At 47.1% G+C, this 12,867-nt stretch overlaps 1 protein-coding gene across 7 annotated transcripts in view; it reads left to right on the plus strand.

The window, feature by feature from the left end:
* scrib (scribble planar cell polarity protein) overlaps window positions 1-12,867 on the plus strand; it is a 68,367-nt gene that overhangs the window by 47,226 nt on the left and 8,274 nt on the right. For 6 of the 7 annotated variants that reach the window (XM_083673847.1, XM_083673850.1, XM_083673849.1 and 3 more), the window contains 16 exons: window positions 341-451; window positions 587-763; window positions 936-1,052; window positions 1,218-1,406; window positions 1,530-1,649; window positions 2,081-2,137; window positions 2,929-3,009; window positions 7,389-7,460; window positions 8,373-8,423; window positions 8,565-8,696; window positions 10,063-10,116; window positions 10,319-10,486; window positions 11,029-11,188; window positions 11,334-11,550; window positions 11,686-11,754; window positions 11,845-12,027. In XM_083673847.1, coding sequence (XP_083529973.1) covers window positions 341-451; window positions 587-763; window positions 936-1,052; window positions 1,218-1,406; window positions 1,530-1,649; window positions 2,081-2,137; window positions 2,929-3,009; window positions 7,389-7,460; window positions 8,373-8,423; window positions 8,565-8,696; window positions 10,063-10,116; window positions 10,319-10,486; window positions 11,029-11,188; window positions 11,334-11,550; window positions 11,686-11,754; window positions 11,845-12,027 — 1,958 coding nt within the window. The remainder of the gene's footprint in view (window positions 1-340; window positions 452-586; window positions 764-935; window positions 1,053-1,217; window positions 1,407-1,529; window positions 1,650-2,080; window positions 2,138-2,928; window positions 3,010-7,388; window positions 7,461-8,372; window positions 8,424-8,564; window positions 8,697-10,062; window positions 10,117-10,318; window positions 10,487-11,028; window positions 11,189-11,333; window positions 11,551-11,685; window positions 11,755-11,844; window positions 12,028-12,867) is intronic. The other variant, XM_083673852.1, reaches the window with a different exon arrangement.

Below are 12,867 nucleotides of genomic sequence, written 5' to 3' on the forward strand. Positions count from 1 at the left end.
ACTGACTGAGATCTATGGCTCATGACCAGTGTTATTTCTGTGTGTTACTGGTTCAGTAGATGTAGATCTGTGGATGGTACAGTATGTCCCCCCTACATACTTCCTATTGGAGTATGTCAAATTAGGGTGTATTTTTGTAGCCTCTAATCTGTCTACGATAGTTTTCCTGAATCCCATTTAGACCCCAGAAACTGCATGTGTTACACCCCCTTATCCTACCCAGTCCCAGTCAAGTAGTAATATAGTGGAGGACGGAGGAGAGGACTCGAGGAATCGTGTTTTCCAACAATTGAGAAACGGTCACAATCTAATCCAATCCCTCCACTTCCTCCTCGAACAGGAAGTAATGCTAGTGAAGGCGGGCGGCCCTCTGGGACTGAGCATTGTGGGAGGCAGCGACCACGCCAGTCACCCGTTTGGCATCAGCGAACCTGGAGTGTTCATTTCTAAGGTACAACTATGCAAAGGCATCGTCTGAGGTTGCCTGTCTGTCTCTCCCTTCTTCTTCTCTCTCTCCTTTTCTACGTTCCTATTCTTCATTTGATCTAGTTCTGTGTCTCTCTCTCTCCGTGTCTGCCTGTGTTAGGTTATCCCCAATGGCTTGGCGTGCCAGAGTGGCCTGCGGGTAGGAGACCGAATTCTAGAGGTGAACACCATCGACCTGCGCCATGCCACACACCAGGAGGCAGTCCGTGCCCTGCTCTCCAACAAACAGGAGATCCGCATGCTGGTGCGCAGGGACCCCTCGCCGCCCGGGATGCAGGTGACCTCTTAAGACACAAACACACACACACACACTGCCCGTGTCCTTTCTCATTCCCCTCATACACGACAAACACACACACAGCTTTTCCTTTCCTCCCATACACCTGTACACACACACACACACACACTTGAATACAAATACCGAATGACCTGTGTGTATCCCTGTGCAGGAGATTGTCATTCAGAAGCAGCCCGGTGAGAAGCTGGGCATTAGCATCCGTGGAGGTGCCAAGGGCCACGCTGGAAACCCCTTTGACGCCACCGATGAGGGAATATTTATATCAAAGGTACTGTGTCTCTGCAGCTCATTATCTTTCTCATTCAACTGTAGCATTGGAGACTTCAGGCAACAGACATCTAACCATTTATATGGTCTGTTTGTCTGTCCATCTATCTGTTGATCCACTCCTCTCATCCCGTGTGTGTGTGTGTGTGTGTGTCGCCCCCGGTAGGTGAGTTCAAGTGGTGCAGCGGCGAGGGACGGGCGTCTGCTGGTAGGCATGCGTATCCTGGAGGTGAGCAACCACAGCCTGCTGGGTATGACCCACACAGAGGCGGTGCGCGTGCTCCGTGCCGTGGGAGATACACTGGTCATGCTGATCTGTGATGGCTTCGACCCCCGCAACGCCGCCGCAGTGGAGGTGAGAAATCTTTTTTTGTTTGATTGAATTGAGAAATATAGAATTACTATGCCATCTAATTAATCTTGGCGCTTTGGGTGTCAAATCCAGGGGTGACTCAGTGTTTATTGTTTGCCCTCTCAGGCGTCCCCGGGCATCATAGCCAACCTGTTTGCGGCTGGCATTGTCCGCAAGAACAGCATGGAGAGCATCTCATCCATCGACAGAGACCTGAGCCCGGAGGAGATGGACATCCTACAGAAGGTAACGATCAGCTACCACACATTAGGGCTGAGTGATAAAACAATTATATAATTATTTTTTGACTCGTTGATGAAAAGACGTAATGGCTGTTATCACAATAAAGTTCATTTAGCATGCTCCACCTTGAAATCTGATAAAGAGCAGAAGAAAACGTGTTGTTAGAGCAAAACTCAAGTTGAAAAACTATGTAAATGCAGACTGTGTCTTTGAATAAGAAGTGCAAGTGAATCCATGAGCCACATACAGGCTATATATCGTGTTTCACCCAAATGTCCAAAAATACAGAGATATGGGTTTTAATCCATATTGCCCAGCCCTACCACACAAAGGAAACACGGTCCATAGAATACACACTACAAAAACACTACATCTATGGACGACTGGACTGACTCTATGTATGTGTGAGTGAACGGTTATGAACATTTCTCTAGGAGGTGGAGATGGTGAGAGAGACGTCTCAGTGGGAGAGAGAGGAGATGGAGAAAGTGGTGAGTGAGACTGACATCTAGGTAGTTCCTGCTTTGATGAAACTACTGCATTAGTCCCTCCTTGCATGCCTTTTCTGCTACTACAGCAAATAAATAGAGCACTTTCTAATGTGTGTGGGTTCTATCCTTTTTCTCTCCCTCTTTTACCCTCTCTCTACCCCCCCCCCCCCACCCCCACCCCCCCCCCCCACACACACACACACCTCCCCCGATAATGTGTTTGGGTTCATCATTCCATTCCATCTCCTCTCCATCCCTCCATCTCATCTGTCTTTTTTCCCCAATTTAATTTTTCTGTCCTCATTTCACCCCTTCATCTTCATTATTCATGGCGTGGCTGGATATCCTCCCTTCTTTCCTCCCCTCTTCCTTCTCCCTCCCTCTTTCTTGGTGAAGGAGCGCATGCGTTTGGAACGTGAGGAGGCTACTCGCCTGTTAGAAGAGGAGACCGAGGTGAGACCCCCCTCCCCACCAATAGGCGAGCCCTCAGCCCAACCATCTTCCTGTCAGAGGGGGGGGACAGAGCACAGCCCTGATCAAGCTTCTACCATAATACTGGGATTGTCTTCATGCATTGTTGTTTATGTCTTGTGGGGTTTGCTGCCTGGATTCCCTGGAGCTCCAATGTATTCATGTGGTACTCAAGTTGGAAGGAGAATCTCCACACCCAGCTTCAGTCAGTTGCATATGGCTATGAACAGACTCGACACCTCTCTAAAATATTTGTACGAGAGGTATTGCATTTAGTCTCCCCCAGCTTTTCTTACTCTTTTCCTTCTTCCTTTCCTCAGAACCTTGTGACTGGGCCCCTGAAACTGGACTACAGGACGCTTGCCGCACTTCCCACTACTAGCCTGCAGAAGGTCAACAGGGTAAGGCTCTCTTTATGCCAACTAGCTACCACCACATATCAGTCTTAGACGTCCTGAAATTGTGTCTTGTGTTGGTCATCACTGAAACCTGGTCAAACACCAAGGAACTAGAGGGGTTCATAATATAAATAAATTCTCTCTACCAGCAACAACGTCTGTTCTGATAACGTTTCCAGAGGTTTTGAATAAGTACACATTAAGTTTCTCTTGGTGATGTTCATTGAAAGGTAAAATGATCTCCATCGATGACTAATGTGAAAATGTGTGAGAAAACCCTCATACCTGGATCTTAGGACATGTGATCCCTGGCTCACTGTGAAATGTCTGGATTTGTCTGCTTACTATCTTGGTCATGGTCTCCTGGGCCTAGAATAGACTTGGAATCCACCATGTTTTTCCCGGGAAAGCCCTCAGTGACCTGGGGGCCAAGCAGGTGCCTCTGGATGGTAGAGAATGTGAACCCCCCCCCCCTCCCCCAATGTTCATAACCACAAGTCCCACATTCCTGGCCTATGCCTTTGGCTCCCCTGTCTAGCCAAGGATAGACCCACAGAATGGATTGCCTCTACAATGTGATGTCACCATCTTCCCATTCACCACTGTGATGAGATGAAAGAATCTCCAAAACTGGATTTCTTACCCAAATTGTACCAAGTTTGAGGATCGTCCAATATGAAGATACACTTGAAGAGTTGATACCAAGAGAAGAATGGAAGAGTGAACACAAAGGTGAAAAACATGAACAAGATTGGAAGGGAGGACAAGAGAACTAACCTTGTACATCCAAAATGGCTAGTTCAGTAGAAGCACACCAGTCTTTCAGCTGATAGGGAGAGGTGGGAATGAGGTGCAAGAGTGGGTGGGGGAGGGGGACAGCTGGCCCAGCCTCTGCCTAGGGGGTTATTTTAAACTTGGGCCAGGCAGGGATTGGAGGGAGTGTGCACTGTGGGTGGGGTACAGGCCAGGGAGGGAGAGCGACCCAATGTAGGCTGTCAGTGTCCTGGAACAGTCTGCTCTGAGAGTTACTGCACCCCTGGTCTTGCCCCGCCATCATCTCACAGTGAGTATGAGGAGGAGGGGGGTCCTCTATCCTCTGTCCTCTGTCCTACTTATGGCTCTCTCTCTCTTTGTTTCCGTTTCTTATGTTTCTGCTCTTCTTTCATTCATGTACTTTGTCTCTCTCTCTCTGGACGATGTTGTCAGATGATGTATAGAGATGTCTTAATGGCAGCCATTTTGCTAGTGATTTATGGCCTACAATCTGGCTTGGGGCCATTCATATCTGTCACTATTTTTAGGTCCTGCGTTGATAATCAGTGTAGTTGATGGTGTGTAAGTGAAACTATAATTCTGTGGCCAACATATAGATTATTAAGCTAATATCGATCTGTTTATTGGATAACTATTTTGTTTTCAGCTATGTGTGTTAAGTTGTTCTAATGTGTTCTAGAGGTTAGACACATACTAGAAGCTGTAGTACTGGGCCATGAGTTTTTTGTGGGAGCACACAACCTACATATTGCCTGCAGCTGTTCCGGCACCATGCATTAGACTTGGAATTAGGTTCAGTCAGTACTTTGACCACCTTATACCCAAGATGAGAAGATGAAAACTGCCAAGAGACACTCTTGAACCTCTGATACTGTGAATTAGTTTGATGAAATGAAACTTGATTCAGAATTTGATGTTGAAACAAAGTGTTACAGCTTCCTACTGATTGTTAACATCATAAATCAGCCTTTTTTTTGTTCTTTTTTTTTTGATTTTGGGTGAAGATCTGTGGTCAAATGATATGTTGTGATATTATGAATGTCATGGCGTGAGCAAGTTGTATCATGAGTCGTTTTCTGGTGACTCTTCCCAGGCAGTCTGCGGTAGCTCACCATGTTGGCATGTTAGCAGTCTCTCTCGCACCCCCTCCAGGCCCCTTACCCCCCAGCTGTCCTACACTGTCTTCTATGCCCCTGCTAAAAGGGTACTGGTTCACATACCACCCAACTGACCCTGATACTATAGAGGTCACATTTAACCGCTGTGTCCACCACCACACTACAATGTGTCACAATGCCATTATTCTTAGGACACTATTTAGATTGTCATGAGAGATGTCAAGGCCATGTCTTAGAATCCGCAGGGTAATAAATACTGTTCCATTCTGAATTCACCTGGCTGGAAGTCTCTTTCACCTCAAAGATCTTTGTCCTACTGTATATAGTCCTTGAAAATTGAACCCTTCTCTCTGACACCATTTATATTGTAATTTGATTTCAAATGTTTGCTTCAACACAATACTAGTTTCTTGACATAATCTAAGGTTAGAGCACCTGATAAAAAAAATGTTATCTGATTAAGAGTACATTATACAGTAGTATAAGGGCAGGCAAGCTTGCTGTGGTGACCTCTCTGCTATCCCAAATGCGGAGTGTATTGAAGCACAGTAAGTAATGAGTTGCATGGAGCCTTAGTGTCTGTATCTGTCTGCACTGATAGTGTGGGTTATTTAAGGCTGTAGTAATGTGACCATAGCACTGGGGGGATAGATAACCCATTAATGGCTGTGGTATGATGACAATCAAGAAACTCCTGGAGAGCTCTTGTCCATATCGAATTAACAGTCACATGGGTCATACTCATTCAAAGGCCCTTAGTATGAGATCCTTTTCTGTAAAATGAGTCATGCTGAATATTAGTTTAATTTTGGATAACACTGTTACAGATTATACTTGTGTACAATGGTTGTGTAGTGGTTTCTGACCACGGTGGTATCTGGTATTCTGGGTTGCTCACCTATGGGGTTTGTGTCTGATTGCTTTGGTCCCAGATGCAGAGTGTTGCCTATTCTCAGAGACAGTGAAGTGCATCTCAGATTAGCTGCCTATCTATGTCCATGTCAGCCATCCTTACTCTATATAGCCCCCCAAATCTCTGTAATCCCGTTTGTCCCTTTTCTTGTCTCTCTCCTTCTCTCTATTTATCTCTCTCTATCTCTCAACATGTAGCCATCAGTCTGCCATTATGTCCGTTGGTCTCAGTTTTTGCTGCAGTATTTGTTTAACTACACCTTGCTTTTACATTTTGTGTGTTTCATGTGAGTCTCCTGCTTTTCTTCAGTTGTCTCCCTCTCCACTGCCTCTATCTCAGTTTAGATTTCTGTTTTCCTCTTTCTGTATCCCTGTTTCACCATTTCTCTCCCTCTCTTTCTCCCTCGCTCCTCCTCAGTTCTCTACTTCTGTCTCTGCTCCCATGGAGGCCCCCCTTCAGGCCCAGTGTGGTGCCCCATTAGAGCCCCTAGGCTTTGGCCTGGGGCAACCCCCAACCTCCCCCTATCACATGGACCCCCATGTAATGTCGCCCCATCAATCCGACCCTACTATGAACACGGAGGCTGGAACCGTTTATTTCTCTGAGCTCTCTCCCTCCATAACTTCCTCAAATCAAGAAGCCACTGCAACACCAGCAATCAGTCAAGATTCTCTGCCAACCGGTGAGGAGGAGGAGGAGGAAGAGGAGTGTCTGGTGGACTCGCAGCCTATTTGCTTCAGTGAGAACCCCTTCCTGGTGGCCAATCGCAAGGGCAAGGGTCGCCCCCCTGCAGAGCGCATCCTATCAGGGCCTCCTGTGGGTTATGGGACGCAGGGCAAACTGCAGCCCTGGTTGTTCAACAAGGCAAGCGACCTGTGGCCTGTGTGTGGGTTTGAGCCTGCATGGCGTGTCACTATGGCCTGCATTAGCCTGCGTTAGCACTCCCCCTCTCCTTTGTCCGTACATTCCAATTACAATGCTTAAGCCAAGTAACATGTAATCAGCTTCAATTTAACCATTAGGTTCACATAATTCATCTTGTCATTGAGCTCCTCTATGGCAAAGAGAACACATTTGCACTTCTATGGTTATCATCATTGATTATCACATACCTACTGTTCACTTTGCCAGGATGATTGTAATGGTTACATTGTGAGAAGTCTGTGACTAACCATTTGAAAATGATGATTAGCATGTTTGTTTAATGTGAGATGGCTATTTCAGAACATCGGTTTATTCCTGGGTAGTCCTGTAATGTAACATTCCCGTGAGGAGTCCACAGGATTTGTAGGAATGTTACATCAACAGCTGTCTGGAGGAGGAGGAGGAGGAGGCATAAGGCTCTCTCCTAAACATCTCAAGTATGAGTTTGAAAGGAACATCAACTGACCGACCTCAGTAGAAGCACATGGTTAAGAACATGATGGCCTGATAGAACTGTGTTCACTGAGAAGCTTGTTGTGTGATATTTTTTGGTGTATTTTGCTGCAATAATTACCCCTCCTAGTGCACTGTGACTAGAATAGATAAAAGTGAAAGTGAGCTGCTAAGTCGTGTGTGTGTTTTCTTCCCACCAGTCGCCCTCCACTGAGCCTCCAAGGACAGACAGCCCCATCAGAGATGCCCCCTACTCCCCCAGTATCCAGCCGGTGAGTCCAGTCCAACTGACCCCAATACATTTTTATCTCAAAATCCATTGACATCTCTGCTTTTACAGCTACTTTTTTCTGTTCTTTTTTTTACATTAGTCACCACCACAAGGCACAGTAGATATAGCATAGAGATAACTGGTAGTTGACACCTGTCCTCTTCCCTCCCTAGTCCAGTCCTCACTGCTCCACCAGCTCCCTGTCTGTAGGCAGGGAAACACGCTTTGTAAGTGGGCCTCTAGGTCCTCTCTGCTTTGGCCTGGCCTTGTCCGCTTATAGAAACAACAATGACCTGCCTCACATTTTAAAGGCATAGTAGTGTCGTGTTGTTTGTCATTATGCCAGATGTTTTTAATGAGCTTTACTACTATCAGAATGTTGCCAGTATGAAATTCTGAAATGCATGTGACTGTTCAGTATGGCCAACTGATTACTGATGCGCTGCTTCAAGCAGGAGTAGATTGGATGTACAACTGTCTGGAGATTCACATTCCTTCCTTGTCTGTCGTTGAGGGCCCTAGGGCTCTTCTAGGGCTTTAATACTTGGCTGACATTTATGAACTAGAGCTGGCATATGCACCAATTTTGAAACTGAAGTATTTGAAGTGTAGGCTCTTGCTTCAGAACAAATGTAGAAACCTGGTCAGAGTTAGTATTTGTTTGCATTTCGTCACATTGAATTTGGTCACAACCTCAGTCCAGGATAGTTTTGCATTGCCATTTCAGTGTCCTGAACGATTTTGCCTTTCTTTGCATGTCTCAGGTCTCACACTTGACATTCTTTCAGAGTAGGCTTATGTTTGTGCCAGTAGTTGAACATGCTTGTTGAAACCTTAGCACTGGGTGTGTGACTGCTGACTGGTCATGTGAGGCATCATGTCAACCCATGCATTCTTCTGTATTTTCTTTCAGGCAAGTGTTCATTTCACCCCCAATGCCACTGCCATGGAGAATAACTCATCAGTGAGTGTCTGAGGATTTGTCCACCATTAGCTACATTCATAATCCGTTCTTCCTCAAGCTCAACTTTGATGTTAGACTTTGACCGTTTGTTGATCTAAGCCTTTGATCTTAACTTGTTTGTTTTGTTTTACCCCTGTACAGACAAGGCCAGGTGCCATCCAGCCCATGTCCCGGGTGCAGCAGCCGCCCCATACCTCACCAGCCACTCCGGATGGCCACAGCAGTCCCAACCCCTTCCAGCATGGCCCCTCCCCCATCAACTCCCAGACCTCTGTAAGACCCCTCACCACCACATAGGGCCCAGACCACCAGACACCAGACCCCCTGCGTTCCTCTGCAGGGCTCTGGGTCTGTCTGGACTGTCTAGAAACAACTGGTGCCTCCTCACCTCGCTGCAGTATCACGAATGCTGCTCACAAAAATAATGATTTCCTTTATTTCTGAAGGTAATACCAAAGAATTTGAGGCTGGATCCCTGTATTTATGCACAGGGGCAAAAGGACTGTAGAAGTTGACCAGCGTGGATGACCACTTGAGTCACTGCTATTCTAGAGCCAGTCAGTGTGTGCCAGGGGGCTATATAGCAGGAGTGTTTCTGTGTAAAAGTGGACTTCCAACCCCAGTCTGACCACCTGAGTCACTGCTACCCAGAGCCAACCAATGGCTCACAGGGGTGTTCAGGAATGTTCTTTTCATTATTCATGACCATTGGGTTAATCCCAAGTCATCAGCCCATAGCCATAAAGTAGCTATGGGGGTCTATCTCAATTGTTCCATTATATAATGCTACCACTGAGGTGATACACCATTAGTCATAGCTTCCAACAAGACAGCTGCCTCATACACCCAGCCCTATTGTTTGTCTCTCACACATCCCTCTCTCCCACATGAAAACCATGCTGGCATGGTCTCCACCTGTTCTCCCACTGTCTTCTTCAGCGTTGCTGTTTTTTCTCCTAGTCTACCCTCTCTGTGTCCTTGTCTTTGTCTGTCCTCTCCCTATCCTACTCCCTATGGCTACCCACACATGGACCCCTCCCTCTCTTCCTCTCTTGCCTCCTGAACCCCCCCCCCCATGCAGCCTCGTGCCCCCTCCCCTGACACGCCCGATGAGTTCCCCCTGAATATCAAGCAGGCATACAAGGCGTTTGCCGCCGTGCCTCACTCCCTGGCTGTGCTGGAGCCGCCGCAGGTAGGCAGGGTTGCCCAGGCTCCTTTTCTGGGTCTCAACAAGCATGCTGTGGTGGTACTCCCCGCCCCTACGTGTGTACAGAGTCCCTGTCCCTGTCCCCCCCCCCCCCCGAGTGGAGCAGCCCCTTCTCTCAAAGCCTGCCTCCCCTGTTTTTGGGGCCTGTGATGTGCCATGTGGAATGCAGTCCTGTGTGGTGGCCATTGGTTTTGAACAAAGTATGCAGCGCTATATCTCTCTTGTGACAGTTTTGGTGTTCACATTCTGAAAGTCATCAACTATGTCTTGCTCTCTCGCTGATGATCCACTCTTATTCAAGTCTCTTCTCCCACCTCATCATCCTGCCTGCCCTCACCCTCTCCTTGGTGTGCTGACTAGGATATTTGTCTTTCTCTGTCAATGCTTGCCATTTGCTCCCTCTCACTCTCTCTTCTCTGTGCCCGTCAACAGGATCTGTATGGCCAGAGGAACAACATTCACCCTAAGCCTTCACCGTCTCCCGAGGTGAGTTCTCTTTCCCTTTCACTATGGCTTTGAAATGGACCTCTCCTGCATTATCCCTGAGTAGTGAAGCTCATGGCAATGTAGAATAAAATGTAATTATATTATAGCTAGATCCACATGGATCCTAACCAGTGATAACACCCAACACCTCATGGTCTGTATTGGGCTGATGTCTCGGTGACGACTTATGTGGCTCTTTCAGCCTGAGCTGAACAACGAGGTGTTTGCGGATGAGGTCGATGGGGACTGGGGAGTGGGCGCGGGCTTGACTGCCCCAGTCTCTCCTCGACCCTCCCTCTCCTCTGACCGACGGGACTATATGAGTCTGGCAGCACTGCCACGCGTCTCCAGAGCCTCCCTGGACCTGCAGGTACCTGGCAAGTCCTGTCCCATCCCCTCCCCCGCCCCTAATTGGGATGTGGTTGTGGTTTGCGTCGCTTTGGTGGTGGTGTTGGTAGTGTTGCAGAGACGAGGGTCAGCAGTGTTACATTGGTTGCAGCGGTGGGGTCCTATCAATGATCCAACCCAGAATCGTTGCTACTGGTGTTGTTGTGATTTGACTGTTTAATTTAATCAAAGTAATCTTCCTTTTCACCTCTCATTGCATGAACGCTCAATAAATAATATAGTGGGTATAAATACTTCATAATCTTCAAGTGTAGGTGCTTTACAAACTGATAATTCACAAATGAAAATGGTCAAATCATCTTGAATACAAACAGCATTTTATAGACTTCAGAGATTATTGGTAAGGGGGTATTGCTAACATTTGAGCTGCATCTGTTTATGTTTAATACATCATACAGGTCATATATCCACCTCAATGGTTCCCATTACTGATTACAAGGGCTTCTGGGAGATGTAGTCATGTGGACTTCTTCCTCTATCCTAACAATCCATTATTTCCCCCAGACTCCGTCACCCGTAGGCAGAGGCAGCCCTGAGCAGCGCTCCTTCAGGGACAGGCAGAAGTACTTTGAGATCGATGTGAAGCAGCAGACACCTGACAAGCCCAAACCCAGAGTGTCCCTTGTAGGAGAGGACGACCTGAAGAAGATGAAGGAGGAAGAATGTTTGTACCAGCCTCTTCATGTCACACATATCCACCCATTATCCACCTTCCTAAAACTTTAATTGAACTTCAATTATACTTGATTGATTTGGGTCTGAAATACTAGACCTTTGATTTAACTGTCTTTCTACACCTCTACCCTCAGCGAGGAGGATCGAGACAAGGGTGCGGGAGTACCTGCTGGATGAGGAAGAGGAGGAGGAGGAAGACCTGGTGAAGCAGATGGCTGATATGAAGGCTCATGGCAAGGTGCTGCTGGACGGAGTGGAGTACAAGGTGGAGAGTGTGGCCACGCCTCCCAGGCACTGTTCCACACCCCCTAACTACAACACCACACCACCTAGCTACTGTGGCAGCTCATGGTACAGCTCATGGTTTTGCTTTTAAGTTTGTTAGGAATCTTAGAACAACTTACAAATGATTCTATACAGAGCCTTTGTATGGAGGTTGCTTCAGCCCATTCATTCACCATCATTTATTTGTGTATTATCCCACAGGCCCTCCACAGATGGTAAAGGAGACTCCCAGAGGAATTCCCTTGAGGAGAGGCCTAACTCCATGACCGGGTAACGATGACTGAACAATGTCATTGTGTGTGTGTGTGTATTTATATTTATTTACAGTGTGTTTAACATGATGTCTCCATGTATGCCTAGTCTGATCCCAGTGTACCCCGGTGAGTCGGGAGCTCCCATCCGCACGGCCAAGGCAGAGAGGCGGCAACAGGAGCGACTCCGCATGCAGAGCCCAGAGCTGGCTGTGGCCTCCGACAAGGAGATGTCCCCCGCTGAGAAACGAGCTCTGGAGGCTGAGAAGAGAGCGATGTGGAGAGCAGCTAGGTACGGGAAAAATACACACACACACTATAATACATTGTAAGTTCTTTGCCAGTAATGGCAAAGTATAGAATATATCTATTTGAACACAAAGTATGAAGGAGATGCAAGGGACATACGGTCATAGATAGATTAGGCAGCAGGATTCCTCTTCCCCTACCTCCTCTTCTGGGTTCCTCCTCCTCTTTGTTATATCCTATTTCTACTCATCTTTTCCTTGTGCAGGTGCTGTGGTCAGTACGGGTTAGTGGTTCTTAGCTTCCTCTAAAATGAAGTGTCACTTCTGATTAAAAAAGAAAAGATAAGAACTATGCAAGTCACTGTGTGATTAGCATGCTGTGTCACAGCAATTGGATAAATAGCAAACTTTGTGCTATAAACATTTGTCTTGGCACTGTGCATTTAATCCTTCTTGAAGCAGTTGTCCAATGTACAAGGTCGGTGAGTACGTAATAAGTGTTGACAGAACACCTGCATATGTGTCTAGTCTACTCTTTCTCTTCTCCCTCACTGTTCTCATCTCTGCTAAACTGGTCTCTTTGATTTCCTCTCTGATTCTCCTATTCTTTCAGTGTTTTACCTCCCATCTCTGCTTTTTTCTTCTTTCTCTCTGTGTGCCCTGTTTGTCCGTCCCTTTTATCCCTCTATCCTTCCCACTCTTTCCTCCTCCTGCTATCCCTCCCTCCCCTTCTACTTTTCCTCTTCTCTTTTCCACCCTGGTCTCCTCCTCCTCCCCACTGTCCCTACCCCTTGGCTTGGTCCCAGGCCCTATGGCCTAGAGGAGGATGTTAAACAGTATGAGCAGGACCTGGCTAAGAGGCTCTACCAGTCCAGAGTGAAGGC

This window comes from Argentina silus (assembly GCF_951799395.1).
Source record: "Argentina silus genome assembly, chromosome: 1".
NCBI lineage: Eukaryota > Metazoa > Chordata > Actinopteri > Argentiniformes > Argentinidae > Argentina > Argentina silus.